We start from the raw sequence: 16,418 nt of genomic DNA on the forward strand, positions 1-16,418 counted from the left end.
TTGAGGACCTTCTGTATTATTAAGACTAATTCTGCGTTTTTCTCAAGTCGCAAATCATACTTGTACAATATCACTGCTATTATTGTGGCTCCCGTTTCAGATCAGGGTTACTCGAGAAGGACGTTCCTCTGATCTTCATTCACCCCCTGAAGACGGGCCTCTTTCGGATCCGACTACACGGGGCTGTGGGCAAATTTAGCATGGTGATCCCTCTGGTGGATGGCATGGTCGTCAGCCGCAGGGCGCTAGGTACAGTAGTAGCTTCTCTTTTCTATTTGTTTGATGAGCATTATTTTTCAGGACTTTAATAAGGTATCGACCTGCATGCAAGCAAAAGACTCAACATGTTAAAATCTATGTACTTTTGTGTAGCTTGAGTTTGTGTAATGATTTTGATTCGGCATCTTGTTGTAGCTTGCCTTCTAAGAGGATGGACTCTTATATTGTATTTAGAAGGCTCGCCTTTTTCTTTGCCTATAGGACAGCTCATGTGTTAAGTTCCATTTCATGTAGAATGGAAGTTAGATTGTTTCTCTTATATCTATTTAAACTACTCCCATAGTGCTTTTGTTGATACAACTTGCTATGCAAAGTTGCCGCCATTTTTGTGAAATTTTCTTGATGATGAGCCAACACCTCTAAAATCCTCCAGAACAAATAAATTGAAGAAAAAACTATTTATAACTAAAGTACAGTATATTACATTCTACTGCTCTTTTCACCAATGATGTTCCTTTAGCGCTATTTGAGTTTAGTTTTGTGGGCATTTGAAACCTCACAATCATTTGGACTCGTCAACTTTAAGAATTGGAATTTGGGCCCGTACGAGCTTGTTGTATATTTTTAACTGAAACTTTTCAGCCAATCGGAGAAGGGCTTCCCCAAGTAGCGCAGCAAAACAATAATTCCATTTTAAAAATGATCGGTGCTTTTTATTTGGGTTGCGGCCATTTCACTCAGACTCAGCATTTTGATAGATTCTCATTTTTGTAAAACATTGACACATTGCTAATAATACTCTGAAAGTATTTATTGCATTTTTAGACAACCACAATGTACACCACTGGGCATCTAGTAATACTTGGAGACACCATCATAACCAATATACTGTACAACACGGTAAGCCCAAGTGTTAATCAAAAACGAGAAAAGTACAGTATTGCACTTAAGAGTTTAATGAAAATGATACCTTATTTTAAAAGTTTGAAAACAAACAGTTGAAGGTTAAATGCATCCAACTGAATTGAACTGCTCAGAACAGTAGCAGCTTGTTTTGAGATACACGGTAGAAATAGGAATGCAAAATGAAACCTGACAATGTGTCCTCGCAGGCTTCCTGGTGCGTCAAACCATCATCAACGTGTGCCGACGGAAACGCCTGGAAAGTGACTCGTACAACCCACCGCATGTGAGGCGGAAGCAGAGAATCACGGAGATTGTACAGCGTTACCGCAACAAGCAACTGGAGCCCGAATTTTACACCTCCCTCTTCCACGAGGTGGGGGAGGGAAAGCCTCACCTCTAACACAGTCCCTGCCCTGTCCTGTCTTAACACTGGCTCACAAGTGCACACAACACAACACACACACACACATACACACATTTATGCTCAACATGCATAAGTCATCGACAACACAGAATCTTTATATTTATACTGTTCAACTTTGTTATTTATATAAATTCATATATCAGCACTGTCTGACTTTGAGGGTAAAGTGTGTTAAATAGCTTAATTTCGAGGTCACGACCATTTATTGGTGATTTGAACGGCCGTGACTGTCCAGCCTCACTCAGAGGTCGTTTACATGTGACCTTTCTTTTTTCTTTGAACTGAAGAGAAACTGCAAATTTTTGGTGTTTGAGCCTGAAAAAGTAGCATGAAAACGCCTCAAGCGAAAGCTTGTCAGAATACCAGTTCCCATTTCAGTGTCAGTAATGAAAATGGTAGTCTATGAAATCCGAGGACATGCACTTTTATTTGTGTGCAGTCCGAGTGGGCATTCACAAGTATGTGATTCATACTAGGCGTGGGAATCACATGTACTCACGATACAATCTTGTGCCACTGGTAACAGGACGTCTACAGCTTTATACTTTGATTTAGTTCAATTCTATTGGAAGAAAACAATCTGAGACGCGTCACTATCTGAAGAAAGGGAAAACTATACAGAAATGTGGATAGTTGATGCGGGTGTGTGGTTTTGTGAGCGATAATGATGCACTATATTCCCGTCAATGGTGTCGTCCCACAATAACATCACAGTTCAGAATAAAATGTAAAATTAATCATGTATTGTAAAATGCATGCCAGGGACAGTAGTTGGCAATATTGCTTTGGAAAGAAATGACAGGACACGCATTCATCTTGGTATGGCGGAGACGCCACTGGACACGGTAGCAGGGTAGTAAATAAGTCAGTGTTGTGTGCGATTGGTTTAGCTGTGAAGTCCTTTATTTTTACAAACTACCATTTCTGTTCCTAACGCTACAGTGTTAACAAAAACTCATTCCATCATCCCCATATCTTTTCAGCTTTTGCCGTTTTCAGGCTCAAAAACAAAAATGCCCCCCCCCCCCCCCAAAAAAAGAAAAATCTGCTCAAACAGTCTTGTTTAAACTGCCCTTTCAGTTTCTGCTTTTGCTTCTAAAACAATAATTTGTTCTCATCCTTTACTGCAATACCAAAACACCACGTAAAATTGCCCTTTGCGATTGCGACGAGGTGATTTTCTTTTTGCTCACACGCACTTGCGTCCGAACAAACATTTCCACATACAGCTGGTGGAATCTTTGCCAAGGTGGAAGCGTGGAATGTTTACGAATCTGACACGTCAATTCATCGACATGATAAAGTCTTCCTTGTGCACACTAGTGATGGCGCCATGGCAAGCAGCTCACTAGCACACACATTTTAAGTTTGAGACTTTACTTGTCTTCTTTTACTGTATGGAGATGTCATTTTCTAGCTGCCGAAACTGGCCCGTCTCACAAGCTGCTGTGTGAGTGTGCACTTTTGCATGTGTGCATGTTTGTCCAACCAGCCAGACTGACCAAAAAAAAACAAAAAAAAAAACACCCCCATCAAAAGCATTTAAAAATAACACTGTCAATTTGAGTAATGGAATCATACAATTCTGTTTGAAATGTGTGCCTGCTATGATGTTAGTCCAAACATTTGGAGTCTCTTAGTTGTATTAAGGAGTATTTGGAATCACTAAATATTACAAAATTACACAACTTTGCACTTGTCATTTACAAGGACAAACAACTGTTATTTCATGAGATTAAAATTCGTAGTATTATTGGCGGAAAATAAATTTGTCACTAAACTAATACCGTAGTAGGAAAGACACGATTGTACAATAATTTTGTAATCTGTTCCAAACAACCCTGTTTGAAGCTGTGGTCGTTTGAGGATCCTGTCAACTTCCACAAGCAATGAACTACTGTGTAACAATGACACAATTGCATGATATTACCCAAAGACTACATGAATGATCTTCAGAGAGACAGCAGTGCCTCTGAATGTTGCGTTCACGATTGTGTGGGAATTTTGGAATTCGCTCCAAATTTATTCTCAGTTTTTCTGAAAAATATGACCGAGAAACCCTTTATGCATTTCACTCAAGTCCCTAAACGGAACCAGAGAAGTTTAAGTGTCATGTTTTAAACATGTCTGGCGACACATTTATAGGCTCAAGCATCAGTGTTATTTATATACATATCAAACTTGCAAAACTTTTGGCTGCATAGATTTAATTTTTTACATTCTAATCCTATGGAGAGAATATTTGAATGGACCCGTTTTTATTGTGTTTTAAGAAAAAGACAAGTGTGCGGTTTTGTCCACACGTTATCTCCCACAATTGTTTGTGTTCAGTCACTGTAATCTTGGTTTAAGGCCCCGCTCACTGTCTTGCCTGTAACAATGTGAATTTATTTATCACACACGTGGAACACGGCGAGTCTATTTTGTTCTATTTGGAAAGTCTTAATGCACTGAGCACATTCTGTGTTTTTCTTATTCCCTTTTGGTTACCTGAACATTTCTCTTTTTTTTTGTACCTTTTTTTTGAGCAAGTGTGTATTTGCAAAGAAATCCCTGCTGAAGGAAGAGTTTTATCGTGTGAAAATGTAAGAGGAGTGGCTCCATGGACTTTTTAACTTATCACATCTAATTGTGTATGACTCACTTTTTACTACAGTGCTTTATGCACATGCCTTTTATGGGAAGGAGAAAAGAAACCCTTTTAAATCTGCTTGGAGGAAAGCCCACATACAATCAAGACGTCCCACCTTGTATCCTGTTACTACTTCACTGATTGATCATATTTAAGAACTTTCGCCATGTACAGACGCATTGAAGGATGAATTGTAAATATACTATAGCATAAGGCATTTACAAGTTGTCTGTTGCATTCCTCACTTCAGGTGAGGAGACAGGTTGTGTATGGTTTGTGTGGGAGGAGTGCCGAATGTAACATACACCCATTAAAGCTATTATTGATATTTTTATTGCCATTTTGGTATTTTATATGCTTCTTGCAAATAAATTTAACTTTCAGTTTTATGATAAGTGTTTTTAAATGAAATAAGTGTCCCGCCCTCGGTTTAAAAGACCTCCATTCCTAGGAAAAAAATGTCTAGTCAGTCATCTCAGTCTCACTAATGCAGTACAGTCATAATTGTAATATATAGTTATGAAAAACATGTACAGGCCATACATAGTATTAAATGTAAAAAAACAAACAAAAAACTACGGCATAATGTGCTTTTTTCATGTTATGCGACGTAGGCTACTTGTTGCCACCATTCCTAGCCATAAAATGGCTTTAAAATAGTTTTGGATTACACTACAGCGTCATGTTTTTGCTTTTTAAAAAGTACATGTTTTTTGTTATAGATAGAAAGCCATCTTTAGCAGGGGTTTAGGCCCTAGGCAGTTACCGTTGTCAGTTGGTTAAAAGGAGTGGGAAAGTGAGCCAAGAAGAAATGGGCGCGGATGTGACAACCCGCCAAAAGCTACCGGGTAATTGTTAAAGCAAAGTCGCTGAACTTAATGTAACAGAAACATGTAGGTTTAAAATATAGGTAATTGAACTAACATCGGAAGGGGTGGGGGCTCTTGCTCTCAACTCGACTGTCTAGCCAGGAAAAAGACCAGAATCATTCTCTACAACAAACAGAGAATATATATATGTTTTATAAATATTTTTGCGTTTGTGTTATGCAACCTTTTGGCCGCCACATGGCGCTCCCTCCTCAAGTTAACAAGCCAGACAGTTGGCATGCAAAACCAGTGGCTGCGTTCAATTTCGTTGGTTAAACTTTACAATTTGGAGAGACCCCAGTCGAGAAAAAAAAATGCTATATCTTCTACGTTTGCAGTACGGTGGACCCCCTCTATTTATCTATCTATCGATCCATCTCAATGACAGATTAATTGAACACATACACAATCAGTGGTTTTCAACTTTTTACACCAAACACAAGTAGGCCTATCACCAAAGGAAAAAACAACTACTTTGCTGTACAAGTACTGCCAGCATGACAAACATTAAAATACAGTAGTGCAATAAAAAAATGTACCTGATGATTAAATAAATAAATGTACTTCTTAAAGATTAAATGCAACTTAAAAGTTAACTGAAGTGTACGTAGGCAGTGATTTATTTTATTATTATTTGTAATCTTTTATGCACACCACTAGTCCCATGTTCCACTAGTGCAGGGGTCCCCGGGTCTCCAAATCCAATCTTCGAGAGCCTCTATCCATCCTGTTTTCCATGTCTCCCTCTTCCAACACGCCTGAATCATTAAAGGCTTCTGCAAGAGCTGGCTGATGCTGATTAATTCAGGTGTGTTGGAGGATGGTAACCTGGAAAACAGGCTGGATAGGGGCTGCTCCCCTCCACATCTCAGCCTGTCAACGTCATAGATGGAAGGAGGCAAGCATTGTAATATGTTTCCTGGCTTCTTTTGTCATGTTCTGTTTTCACCTAGTGTCTGAAAACTGACCAATTGCCACCAAAACTTATATGCACATTCCTATTCGTGTCCACTTTGACCTGTAAAATATAAAGGTGATCGGCACAATATTTGGGACATGTGAGCTCCTATGAGGAAACATGGGGATTCTTGAGGGTGTTTTGAAATTAGTCGTAACTTGAGTGGGAAAGGTGTGAGTGTGTGTGTCTGAGAGCGTTTTAGTAGGGTAGGTGTGACCCTTTTTTAACCCTGGAGAACCCACGGGGTCAAATTTGGCCCCTATAAATTCTGCTACTCAAATAACAAAGACCTTTTTTTTTTTTTTTACAAATTTAACTTCAAAAGTCCAGAGTGCCACTTCTGACCCCTGCATGGGGCCATCTAGTGGATGAATATTGCACTTACATGAGCCAGAGTGGTGGTGACAAGATGGCTAAAATGCAACAAATAAAACAAAAAAATATATTGTTCAATGTAGCTGTGTATTTGATTGATTTTTTTTCTTAAATTCTAAATAGTTAACCGACAGTTTTTGTTATTCAGATTTTTCGAAATGATACGCCTAAATCCCAAAGGGTCAAATTTGGCCCTAATCCTAAATTAGGGAGTACATTGAAAAAAACATTGAAAAAACATATATTTTGGTGTTCAGTGAATTTATAGCAGTCATTTAATGTATAATTCATAATTTTCCAAAGAAGAAAAGGGTTCTTGGGTTCTCCAGGGTTAAATAAATTTATTTATTTCTTGTAGTGTCTGAGAGCATTTCATTTACTTTCACACACGCTCTGAGCCTTAATAATGTCCCTGATGGCTTTTCATCGCTGTGGCCCCTGCGTGTGACTGCGGGTGTCAACACTCGCCACTAGAGGAGAGTTGAGGCCCCAAGAGCGAAGCGGCCCCTCCCCCTCCCCCTCGTCCTCCTCCTCCGGTGTCCGCTGTTCGGCTCTCAGCTGCTGTTGGCTCACACAAGCGGACTTCTTCCTCTCGTGCTGGTTGAGCTTCACGCGTGGTGCTGCGAGCATCTCCGCCCAGGGGACCTTGTGGTGGATGCTTCGAAATGGACTGAGAGGCCACTAGCGAGCCAAGAACGGATACTCGACGTGAGAAGACCACTTTTTTCTCTCTCTCCAACCTCTTGTTGCGAGGCACCTTTCTGAGGGGTTAGACTCCCCCACCATGGAAGAGGAAGACGGGCATCTGGAGAACGTGGTCCACGCCGTCAAGGAGTCGGACCGACAGCAGCGACTCAGGCTGTGTGTTCTCAACGAAACGTTGAACACAGAGCGGGATTACGTGCGGACTTTGCTCTTCCTTCAGTCGGTAAGTTTGACTTCACACGCTTCACTCGATCGTCTCACCAAACTCCATTCACGAATTCGTTCATTTGGACGCGACCTCACTATCTGGAAACTGTCACGCTGAGTGAGTGTCGTGTGCAGTTGTGATCCAAAGGAGTAAAGTCAGCTCATTGATTCGGCGCTACGAATAACACCATTTAATGATGAATTCTGTGTTTAGCTTGGCTTGTTTTGCAGTAAAACGGTGTTTTTCTCTCGTAAAAAAAGAATCTCAAAGACGGCGACGGCAGTTTCTGCTACTTTTCCCCAACTCCTCTTTTCAATTTAACCTGTAGACTACTTTATTTTGCATGTGTGCACAACGTGGTCTTTACCTAGACGTTTTTGACAGCGTAGTGTTTTGTATGCTTTGACTGTGAAGTCAGACATGCTGCTATGATCTTATCTGTATGGGGGCATCATTCACACCCCTCCATTGTCTTGCATTGCCCAGGTTCAAAACAATCAGCAGTCTTGCAAGTCAATTGCTATTTATGAGCAAACAGCACCAAGACACCCCCTTCCTCTCCCCCTTCCAGATAAAGATAAAGACCCCCCTTTCTAAGGCTTTTGCCATTATTCTATCTCATTTAATTATGCACAGTTTTGCAAACGGCTCCTTACAAGGCAGGTGCTGTCTGGAAGTAGCATTTCATTTATGTATATTAAAGTAGTGCATCATTTTCCGTTTTGTTCCAATGTCAAAAGCCAGCCTCTGCTTCATGTGGCTTCCCTCTGTTTTGAACGCAGCTGTCAGCAAACACGCTATTGTTTGATGCACATGCCAGTGGTTGTTGTCCAACTTCAACATTGGCGAGTGTTGGTCACACAGTTTCCTCTTTCTCTTCATTTGGGTCACATGTTTGTCTGCACTTCCCTACTCTGAAACAGGTCTTTTTTATCCCACCCAGCCCTCACTTAGTTCACGCCACTATTATGTTATATTGTGTTATATTGTTCAGCCGTGATGTCAAACCAGGAGAACACTAGACTAGTGTGATGCATGGATCCCTAAAAAAAAAGAAAAAAGAAGCTCCTCTCTACGGCTCCGCCACGTAACAGGCGGTCAGTCAGTGCTTATCTTGTGTTGTCCCCCTCCCCTTACCGAACCCCCTTCCGGGAGCAATGATAATGGTGTAGCCTCAAAGATTTCTCCGAGACGTCGGTGGACATGTGAAAGCTGGCATCTCCCCCATTTAAGTGGTCTGAGGTCAATTCGGGCAGTTTGCGTATGTGTACATCCTCAGTTTTTGATGCGTCAACCCGGATTCTTTTATAATAATGAGTCTTAATTAATTCAAGGATGTCGCTATTTAATTTGGATGGCACTGACGATGTCTTATGTGTTCAAAGCAGGGTCCGAAGCTTTATTTTGCTCAACAAATATGTAAGCCTTGGTGGAGGTCTGCACTTTAACTGCTCTTTATATAATGTCCAAAGTATAAATGCCAAACAAAGCATGATTCTCTTTAATGCATAATCATTCAGCTCAATACGATCCAATTGAGAACAAAACTTAATTCAGTACAGGATGTCTACTATAGGTGGTACATCAGAGCAGTCTGCCAAATGTGGTATGGATAAGTTTGGCGACTTTCACAACTTCACATGAGATTCAGTTGTCTTTACATTGCGGTGTCGCAGCTCAGCCGATTGGGTTGGTCAAGGAGAAAATCTAGTGCTTTAACACACACACACAAAAAGAGTCTTTCACCAGGAGCCCTCCTCTGCTGTTAATCCTCCACTTGCTCTCTATCCAGACTCCAGCTGAGCCTGCTCTCTTACCTCAGTGGGAGCGGAGGCTTTGTTACCACTTAGCTCACAGGGGCGTAGATAAGGGAAAGGTGGGGGGGGGGGTCCCGGCTGTGGGAGCTCAGGACATATGGTTTCAGTAAAGTCACTCAAGGGTCCTTCCTTTTCTTTCTGGTCCCTTCTCAAACCTCGCTCCGTCCGAATGCATTTCCAATAAATATCCATCATAATACGAATTACCGTACAGTGAGCATGTCAAACACACTGTTCCGCTTAGGGGTGTTAGAAAAAATCGATTTGGCAATATATCGCGATATTACAGCGGGCAATTCTCAAATCGATTCGATATGCGGCCGAATCGATTTTTAAGCATCAATTTTTTATGGGAATATTCAACAAAACGTCTTACTTAGGGTTAGGATTCACGCATTAAGCATGGAAGAATGTTATATTAATGGAACATTAAGCCTTAATATTTTATTTCAGTGCTGTTCAAACATGAAACTGACTGCAACCTGTTTGTTAAATACAGTGGCTCAGTTATAAGCCTGAAGTTTCAGATAAATAAATTTCCATACAAATCTTACAGCGTACATGTACAAGTTTACTGATTTGTAGGGGTGTGAGTTGCCTAGTAACTGGCGATTCGATTTGTATCACGATTCATAGGTCACGATTTGATTCGATACCGATTAATCCCGATGCAAATCTATAAATTGATTATTGCGATTTTTTTTGTTTTTTTAAAACTCAAATTTAGAAAATACTCATCAGTAAACTTGTACATGTACGCTGTAAGATTTGTATGGAAATGTTTGAACAGCACTGAAATCAAATATTAAGGCTTAATGTTCCATTAATATAACATTCTTTCATGCGTAATGTGTGAATCCTAACCCTAAGTAAGACGTTTTGTTGAATATTCCCATAAAAAATTGATGTTTAAAAATCGATTCGGCCGTATATCGAATCGATTCGAGAATTGCGCGCTGTAATATCACAATATATTGCCGAATCCATTTTTTTCCAACACCCCTACTGATTAGTATTTTCTAAATCTGAGTTAAAATAATCACAATAATCGATTTAGAGATTCGCATTGGGATTAATCGGTATCGAATCGTGACCTATGAATCGTGATACGAATCGAATGGCCAGTTACTAGGCAATTCACACCCCTAATTTACATTTGACACATCTGCGCCGAAAACATTTGAGATATTTCTGCTAAATGCGAGTCTAGGAGCTCAATTGGGATTCAAATCAATAAAAGAAGCAACTCTTTTTTGCAAACTGTTAACAAAGGGGCATATTATTGGAAAACTCTGGGCAGCATCATTCTCATCAATAGCATCACGACAGGAGTTCAGAACAGGAGGAAAAAGCTTTAAAAAAAAAGTTTTGATTAAATTGTCACTTGTTCGGTCAAAGATATTTCGTCAAATGTCCATTTCTAAAGTTTTGGCGTTGGTGGTGATTTGATCCGTTGCTGAGAGACCTGGTGGAGATTTTTGCTTTCCCACAGTCTCATCTCGGATATCGAACATCACCTCTTGCACTAATTACCACTGATTTATTTTTAACCTCCCTTTCTACACTTCCCGGAACTCTCCCCCGATCCATAGCTTGCACAAAACAAGCCTCATAGCCGCAGTAACAGTAACACACAAAAAAAAAACACGAGTAGGTGGCGCTGAGGAGCTCATTCTTTGTGCTGAATGCAAGCAGGTAGGGCTGGAGGGAGGAATTGGGGGTTGTGAATGTGAAAAGAGAGATTAGAGGATTGCTTTTGTGTTTGTTTTTCGAGGTGTTATCATCGCACATCTGATTTCTCTGTTTGAGTGAAAGCCGGCTCACAAACAAGCCCGAGTCAATTGACGCAGCATCTTTTTTTTTTTCCAGCAACAAAATTCTCTTGTTAGCTTCTGATCACTCCTTACTGACATAGATTAGCTTTGTGTTGATTCTTGCCATGCAGGGTAGCAAAATGTAGGCCATCTATGGCTTCTGTATTCTACTCTCGGCGAGGGGATTTCCCTATAGAAGCATAACAATGGAGTTTGCTGCCATAAAAGCTGCAGGGTCTTTTTTTGGACATCCGCCCCCCTTTGTAACTTGCTTCCACCGGAGATCAGTAGACTACAGTTTGGGTTAAGAAGACCAACTCTCTTCTGCGGTGATTCTCAATTTGACATCCATTGTACATCATTTGCTTCCTGCAAATCAATACATTAGTTTGGTGCCTTGCTCAAAGGTTACTCAGCTGTGCCTGCAGCTTGATAGAGGCTAATTATTTATCCTCTTTTGCGTGTTCCAAAAATTTGAAGATAGTCTTCTTGTAAGAAAAACTCCATGCAAAGATGATTTATTACAGAGAATTCTCCGGTCACACAACAATGAACATCACGTAAAAGGTGGAATTCCAGGGTGCGTGTGTGCCCCCTCTTTTGCGGAATACAGCTTTTAAAGAATCCAAATCAGTAAGAGAACACCTATTCTCCTCCCATCATGAATAAGTAAAACAGATTGGTTCTCACACAATATGTTACATAATATTATTTTCGTACACAGTCCGCAGCTGTGTTCATCTTTTTAGACAAAATATACTCTCAGGGTACTTTTCGTACATTTTTCCCAAAACAATATCTCACAAACAAATTGAACTGGATTTAGAGTGAGTGGCCGTGAGTGATGGTGCTCTCAGGGTATGTGTGTGGCAAAATCTGTTCTCACGAACAGAATGTGTGTGCGCAAAACACTGAGAAGGAATTTTTAGACAAAAACAAGGTTAAGGTCAAATTATACTGAGTTCAACACTATTTCACCTACTCTACACATCTATAAAACATTTCAACATGGTTAATATATGAAATAAAAAATTAAAAATGTTAATGTATAACAAGCTCTCATTTTGCCATTTGGGGGAGTCCAATGCAAAAAAGATTCAGGTGTAAAAATGAAGGACATGCTTAAATGTGCAGTCTTGGCATGTGCGAGTACAGCTAAGCCAAAATAACAACGGTGGAATACGGTGCTGTAGTCGTGTTTTGCCAATTACTGGCCTGGCATGCTTTTTTTCTGGAACGTCAATAGTGAGCAACATTGGGAAAGGGCCGATACTCGATAGTCCCCTCCACTGTGTCTTGCTTGGCTTATCCTTATAGGGAGTTGTTTTGTGGAAAACACTACTTCACTTTTATATTTTTATGCAGGATCGTGAGTGATCGGCGGCAACAATGAATACACAGAGACTGATATACTGTGCTAGAATAATTGTGTCCTTTATTCCCCGCAAACAGCAATCAACACACTTCAACGCTAAGCAGCATAATATAATCATCATCAGCGCTTACCTTGACACTAGACCGGAGAGCCGACGGTCCGGATGGAACGAGCTGCTTAACGGCTGGGCAAACGTACGCTTTCCTCAGCTGACTCTACCCAAACCGCGTGCCGCTCCGTCTTTTATTCTTTACCAAGTAGGGATGAGCGTGAGAAGCCGGGCTGGCCAAGCCCTCTCCCAGGCACCCTTTCTATGAGTCGTGTCCTGCTTCAAAAACATGTTTCTGAAATAGGGAGGACTGCAGGTGTCCTGCCTCGAAAACATGTTTTCGAAACAGGGAGGACTGCAGTATAAACAAGGCATTCAACTTAAGAGTTCCCAGGCTCGATTCCGTTTCACATGTGCTTTACAACAGTTTAGATATAAGAGGTCACATGAGGACATATCAAACCGTGGTTGTGTTCCATTCAGGAGTCATTGACTATATTTACATGCAGTCAATAACAGTATCAAAACCCAAATATCTGGCAATGTTCTAGTTTTGGAAAGCCACGTAAACACGCACAAAACACCTTTTTTAACCCAAATACTTCATCATATAAATGCGTCTCGGGGTACCTCCGTTAAACGGAACGTTCGTTTGTGTTCTGCGCATGCTCAATTCGCGCAGAATCTTGGTCTACGGTACAGGAACTACCTGTTTGCGTGGCGGCCATCTTACCTTGCCACTCGCTAAGTGAGCCCAATTTGAACGGTCTTTGCAGTGAAAATGCCATAGTGTGCATATTTACACACATACAGTATATGCGCGTGTATAAGTCTGTGTGTCTGGCGCGTAACCCACCGGAACAAATAAATGGAAATACACAAACATGACGAAATACATTACGATATTACAGCATGCAATTCTCGAATCGATTCAATATGCGGCCGAATCGATTTTTAAATATCGATTTTTTTTAATGGGAATATTCAACAAAATGTCTTAGGGTTAGGATTCACACATTAAGCATGGAAGAATGTTATATTAATGGAACATTAAGCCTTAATATTTTATTTCAGTGCCGTTCAAACATGAAACAGTGAAACCTGTTTGTTAAATGCAGTGGCTCAGTTATAAGCCTGAATTTTCAGATAAATAAATACATTTTCATACAAATCTTACAGCGTACATGTACAAGTTTACTGATTTGTAGGGGTGTGAGTTGCCTAGTAACTGCCAATTCGATTCGTATCACGATTCATAGGTCACGATTTGATTTGATACCAATTAAACCCGATGCAAATATATAAATTGATTATTGCGCCTTTTTTTTAAACTCAAATTTAGAAAATACTAATTAGTAAACTTGTTCATGTACGCTGTAAGATTTTGTATGAAAATGTTTGAACAGCACTGAAATCAAATATTAAGGCTTAATGTTCCATTAATATAACATTCTTCCATGCCTAATGTGTGAATCATAACCCTAAGTAAGACGTTTGTTGAATCCCATTAAAAATTGATGTTTAAAATTGAGAATTGCGCGCTGTATTATTGCGAAATATTGCCGAATACATTTTTTTAACACTCCTACTGATTTGTATTTTTTAAATTTGAGTATCTATCTATCTATCTATCTATCTATCTATCCATCCATCCATCCATCCATTTTCTTGGCCGCTTTTCCTCACAAGGGTCGCGGGGGGTGCTGGAGCCTATCCCAGCTGGCTTCGGGCAGTAGGCGGGGTACACCCTGAACTGGTTGCCAGCCAATCGCAGGGCACACAGAGACGAACAACCACACTCACAATCACACCTAGGGACAATTTGGAGTGTTCAATTAACCTGCCATGCATGTCTTTGGAATGTGGGAGGAAACCGGAGTACCCGGTGAAAACCCACGCAAGCACGGGGAGAACATGCAAACTCCACCCAGGAAGGCCAAAGCCCGGACTCGATCTCACGTCCTCTGCACTGGGAGGCGGACGTGCTAACCAGTCAGCCACCGCGCTGCCCTCTATATATATATATATATATATATATATATATATATATATATATATATATATATATATATATATATATATATATATATATATATATATATATATATATATGTATATGTATATGTATATATATATATATATATATATATATATATAGAGAGAGAGATAGATAGATAGAGAGATAGAGAGAGAGAGAGAGAGAGAGAGAGAGAGAGAGAGAGAGAGAGAGAGAGAGAGAGAGAGAGAGAGAGAGAGAGAGAGAGAGAGAGAGAGAGAGAGAGAGAGAGAGAGAGAGAGAGAGAGAGAGAGAGAGAGAGAGAGAGAGAGAGAGAGAGAGAGAGAGAGAGAGAGAGAGAGAGAGAGAGAGAGAGAGAGAGAGAGAGAGAGAGAGAGAGTATATAGGAAAAAATCGCAATAATCGATTTCTAGATTCGTATCGGGATTAATCGGCATCGAATTGTGACCGATGAATCGTGATACGAATCGAATCGCCGGGTACTAGGCAATTCGCACCCCCAGTAGAAAGTAAGAAGCGGAAATGACATCTATTTACGTCATGACGTTGTCCGTACGTCACCGTTCGAATCCAACTGCCATGTATACAGGAGTAACTGCTTGTAATGGGGTTGTCCCAAATGTTTCAGAAACCGGAATTTTGACATTGACACCAAATATTAACTGCATGTAAATGTCTATTATTGATGGTCAAGCCACCTCAACTGTCGCCTTGGCGTACTCTGCCTCCCCCCGCCTGGAGCTTGTCACCTTATCTCTAACGCCTGTTCATGATAGACAACGGTTGTGGCCCCTTTTTTGACCCTGAGAAAAGTAAATGCTGATTAAGGCAGGGTGGTGGGGTGGGGTGGTGTCGGGGGGGTGTTCATCATCACTGTTGTGGGATAATAGGAAGGATCTGGAAATCCCGTCCTTCCTTTGGGCCACACACACGTGAGATTATAAGTGTGATGTGTTTTTCTGGCTTGCGCGCGCGTTCCTCTGCAGTTTGTTGTCGTAGTTGCAAGCAAACAGGATGACACGCACACGCGTGCTTATGCACAACATTGTGGGCGCAGAGGCCGCCGTGCAAGCAAATCGTCTCAACTTCCGTTCCAATCTTCACCATGTGTCAACTTCTTTTTGTGTGTTTTTATCTGCTCATTCGCCTCAGCCTTTCCCTCTCGGCGGCACACGCAAGCCAGCGTCAAGTTTCCCCGGGCTTTCTCTTAGGACGGGTTGGTATAAATAGCTGAACTCTCTTTTTGGCCTCCAACGCTGGTGGTTTCAGTCCAGTGCAACCTCACCCGAGCTGAAGTCATAGCAGCGCACACCGTGTAATAGAAGGCTTTTTTTAACAGCAGGTAGAACGGTTACGATGGAGGCCGGCTGAGGTTTTGCGAAGGTTTATTATTATAACTGGGCTTTAAACAGGCCATTTAGTCTCCACAGGCAAAGCGTCACACCCATATTAATCCAGCCGTCAAATGTTGTTGGCTGCTGATTTTCGAGTGTTCTGAGAAAGCAGAGGGGAGAGAATTAAACAATTTAGTTTGATTGTTTTCAGCTACGGTTAAGCAGCAACAAACTAGTAAAAACCGGAATGGGTTTCTTAGTTGCTGAATCGTAACATTAAGGACATACAATATTAGTGGCAAAAAACGTTGGCACTAATATTGTATGTCCTTAATGTTACGATAGTGTATAGCAGAACTGTGGTCCAACATTTCCTCATTGTCTTGTTTGTGAAGCATAAAATCTTGACCAACGTGAAGCAATATGTTATTGTTCCACCTAATGCTGAAAAAAGGGGTCTGTGAAAACGGACGTCAGACAATCGTCCGTTATCGGGTAAGTGATGTGAATGTTATCTTCCATCCCGCCCAGGCATAGAGGAAGTTTTAAACGTTTTCCTTCAGCACATCCGAATGTAGGGTGAGCCAAAAAATCCATTCTCATTTAGTACGATTCAGAATCCATTTTAAATGTCCCAAAATCGATTTTATTTCAATTATTTTATACTGTCTTCCCTTGGTTTGTGTGTGCCTTTATTGGGAGCGCTGTTCATGTTG

The 16,418-nt window shown here is 40.8% G+C and overlaps 2 protein-coding genes across 9 annotated transcripts in view; both read left to right on the forward strand.

Moving 5' to 3' along the window:
- Nucleotides 1-4,509, forward strand: part of LOC144059691 (ral GTPase-activating protein subunit beta-like) — a 28,822-nt gene extending 24,313 nt beyond the window's left edge. For all 7 annotated transcript variants that reach the window (XM_077578959.1, XM_077578968.1, XM_077578973.1 and 4 more), the window contains 2 exons: nt 101-249; nt 1,332-4,509. In XM_077578959.1, the coding sequence (XP_077435085.1) occupies nt 101-249; nt 1,332-1,525 (343 nt within the window). In that variant the 3' untranslated portion in view covers nt 1,526-4,509. The remainder of the gene's footprint in view (nt 1-100; nt 250-1,331) is intronic.
- A 2,413-nt stretch (nt 4,510-6,922) lies between these two features.
- The window catches only part of prex1 (phosphatidylinositol-3,4,5-trisphosphate-dependent Rac exchange factor 1), a 102,882-nt gene continuing 93,386 nt past the window's right edge, over nt 6,923-16,418 (forward strand). The window contains exon 1 of one of the 2 annotated variants that reach the window (XM_077579009.1): nt 6,923-7,311. In XM_077579009.1, the coding sequence (XP_077435135.1) occupies nt 7,168-7,311 (144 nt within the window). In that variant the 5' untranslated portion in view covers nt 6,923-7,167. The remainder of the gene's footprint in view (nt 7,312-16,418) is intronic. The other variant, XM_077579010.1, reaches the window with a different exon arrangement.

Source organism: Vanacampus margaritifer, chromosome 1 (assembly GCF_051991255.1).
Source record: "Vanacampus margaritifer isolate UIUO_Vmar chromosome 1, RoL_Vmar_1.0, whole genome shotgun sequence".
Taxonomy (NCBI): Eukaryota; Metazoa; Chordata; class Actinopteri; order Syngnathiformes; family Syngnathidae; genus Vanacampus; species Vanacampus margaritifer.